We start from the raw sequence: 2,000 nt of genomic DNA, 5'->3' as shown, positions 1-2,000 counted from the left end.
CACGAGGGTCTCTCAGAGCAGTGGCCTCCCATCCTCGACACCCCTGGACTTCCAGAGCCCCACCTGGCCATCAGCTTTCACTGGCTTGGGGCTGTGTCCCCAGGCAGGGTGTCCTAGCCAGGCCGGTCAGAACCCGGGTCCCCCGGTTCCAGAGACACTCAGTCCTCCCTCTGCCCACCCCCCTAATCTGCCCCCTACCTTAACATAGTCATAGAAACAACCTTGCGAAGGCTCCAGGTCAAACTGCCAGAAGACAAGCTTCACCCTGTACCCCATGGGTACTGTGATCACAGTGGTCCTCTCAAAATTGTTAGGGTAAGGCTTGGGGAACAACGGGGACATCACCTCCCCGTAGAACCCCTGAGGGGTGGGGATGGCGCCTCCCACCCTGTAGAACAGGACTGGCAGCAGGAGGTGTAAGAGCCACCTGCCAAAAGGAAAAAGGTGTCTGTAGGGCGGGAGGGGTGCAGAACTTGCTGTCTGGTAGGGGATGGGATTGCCGTACCGCTGGGCATTTTCCTCTCGGTCCATTCTAGGTCTCAGGGAGATGTCCTAGGGTGGATGGGGAGGGTGCAGTGGGGAGGCTGGTCTCTGGAGCTGCTGCACTGGGTGCGCCTCCCAGGGGCGGTGTCCAGTCCAGAGGTCATCACACTCCCCCCACCTCTCTCCCCAGCCTCCTCCCTGCCCTGTTGCATCACTCTGCTCCCCTTTCAGGAATCGGGCTGGCTTGGACCAGTAAACTGAGGGTGAGGGTTTCCAGTCACGGTCTCTGAAATGGCTCCCACATGCTCAGCAAGGCCTCTGGGAGAGACCACCTATGGAAGAAGGTCTCAGGCATAGAGCCTGACTGTCTAGGCCGAGGGAGGGACCCCCCCCAGGGACCCCCACCAACCCCCACTTTGCTGCTCCCTATGAGCTGGAGGAGGAAGGCAGTTGGCCTCACCTCCTAGGTCTGAGCCTCCTTTCTCCTTGGAAGGAGAGATGGGGCATGCATTTGCGAGCGTGCACGTGTGGGCACACTGGAGGGATAAGGTGTATGGGGAGGGTTAGTGTGCTCCCAGCTCCCTGAGTAAGTCTGGGCACAGGAGGCCCCCTGTGCACAGGATTGTCCCCTCTGGTTTCTCTCTCCTTCCTTGGTCCCCACCAGGCTTACTCACATTTCTCCAGGGGCCTGTTGTTGGATCCCTGACTCTCGTGATAGCATCTTCATCCACTCTGTGACCAGGGAGAGCAGGGTCATGCAGAGGAGGGAAAGGGGAGGGAGGGACTGTGGAAGGGGAAGGGGTGACCTTTCCGGGAGGAAGATTGTACAGAATGAACTATTTGCATATAAAAACCCCAAATGGAAAATTCTGTTTGCACTTTAGGTTTGGTTTTGTAATGCCCGAGGGTGCTGCCACCTGCTAACTTGGAAATGTTCTAGAAAAAGTGCTAAAGATTACACAAATCGTGAACGTGCGAAAATGACTGAATTGTGCAGTTTAGTGATTTTTATGTTATATGAATTTTACATCACACACACACACACACACACACAACACTTTAAAATGCTAGGCTTTCAGGCACTATAGCATCAATGTAGGGAAATATTTGGGGGAAGAGAGCCTGTCTGTGTATCCTTAAAGCAGACCATGTCAATAGAGGGTTTTCTCTTATTTCAGCTCATCTGTTCCTTTTCCTCTTCCATTTTCCATGAACTGTGGTGTTGGAGAAGACTCTTGAGAGTCCCTTGGACTGCAAGGAGATCCAACCAGTCCATTCTGAAGGAGATCAGCCCTGGGATTTCTTTGGAAGGAATGATGCTAAAGCTGAAACTCCAGTACTTTGGCCACCTCATGCGAAGAGTTGACTCATTGGAAAAGACTCTGATGCTGGGAGGGATTGGGGGCAGGAGGAGAAGGGGATGACAGAGGATGAGATGGCTGGATGAAATCACTGACTCGATGGACATGAGTTTGGGTGAACTCCGGGAGTTGGTGATGGACAGGGAGGCCTGGTGT

The 2,000-nt window shown here is 54.2% G+C and overlaps 1 protein-coding gene across 1 annotated transcript in view; it reads right to left on the bottom strand.

Annotated features, from left to right (window-relative positions):
* Positions 1-552, bottom strand: part of LOC105000808 (complement C1r subcomponent-like) — a gene marked incomplete at both ends in the record, with an annotated part of 4,229 nt that extends 3,677 nt beyond the window's left edge. The window contains 2 exons of the mRNA XM_010856828.1: positions 199-427; positions 506-552. Coding sequence (XP_010855130.1) covers positions 199-427; positions 506-552 — 276 coding nt within the window. The remainder of the gene's footprint in view (positions 1-198; positions 428-505) is intronic.
* Between the last annotated feature and the right edge of the window lie 1,448 nt (positions 553-2,000).

The sequence above is a fragment of the Bison bison genome, unplaced genomic scaffold, assembly GCF_000754665.1.
Source record: "Bison bison bison isolate TAMUID 2011002044 unplaced genomic scaffold, Bison_UMD1.0 scf7180017854414, whole genome shotgun sequence".
Lineage (NCBI taxonomy): Eukaryota > Metazoa > Chordata > Mammalia > Artiodactyla > Bovidae > Bison > Bison bison.
The sequence above is the reverse complement of the archived record's forward strand: the minus strand, read 5'-3'. Positions and strand labels throughout refer to the sequence as shown.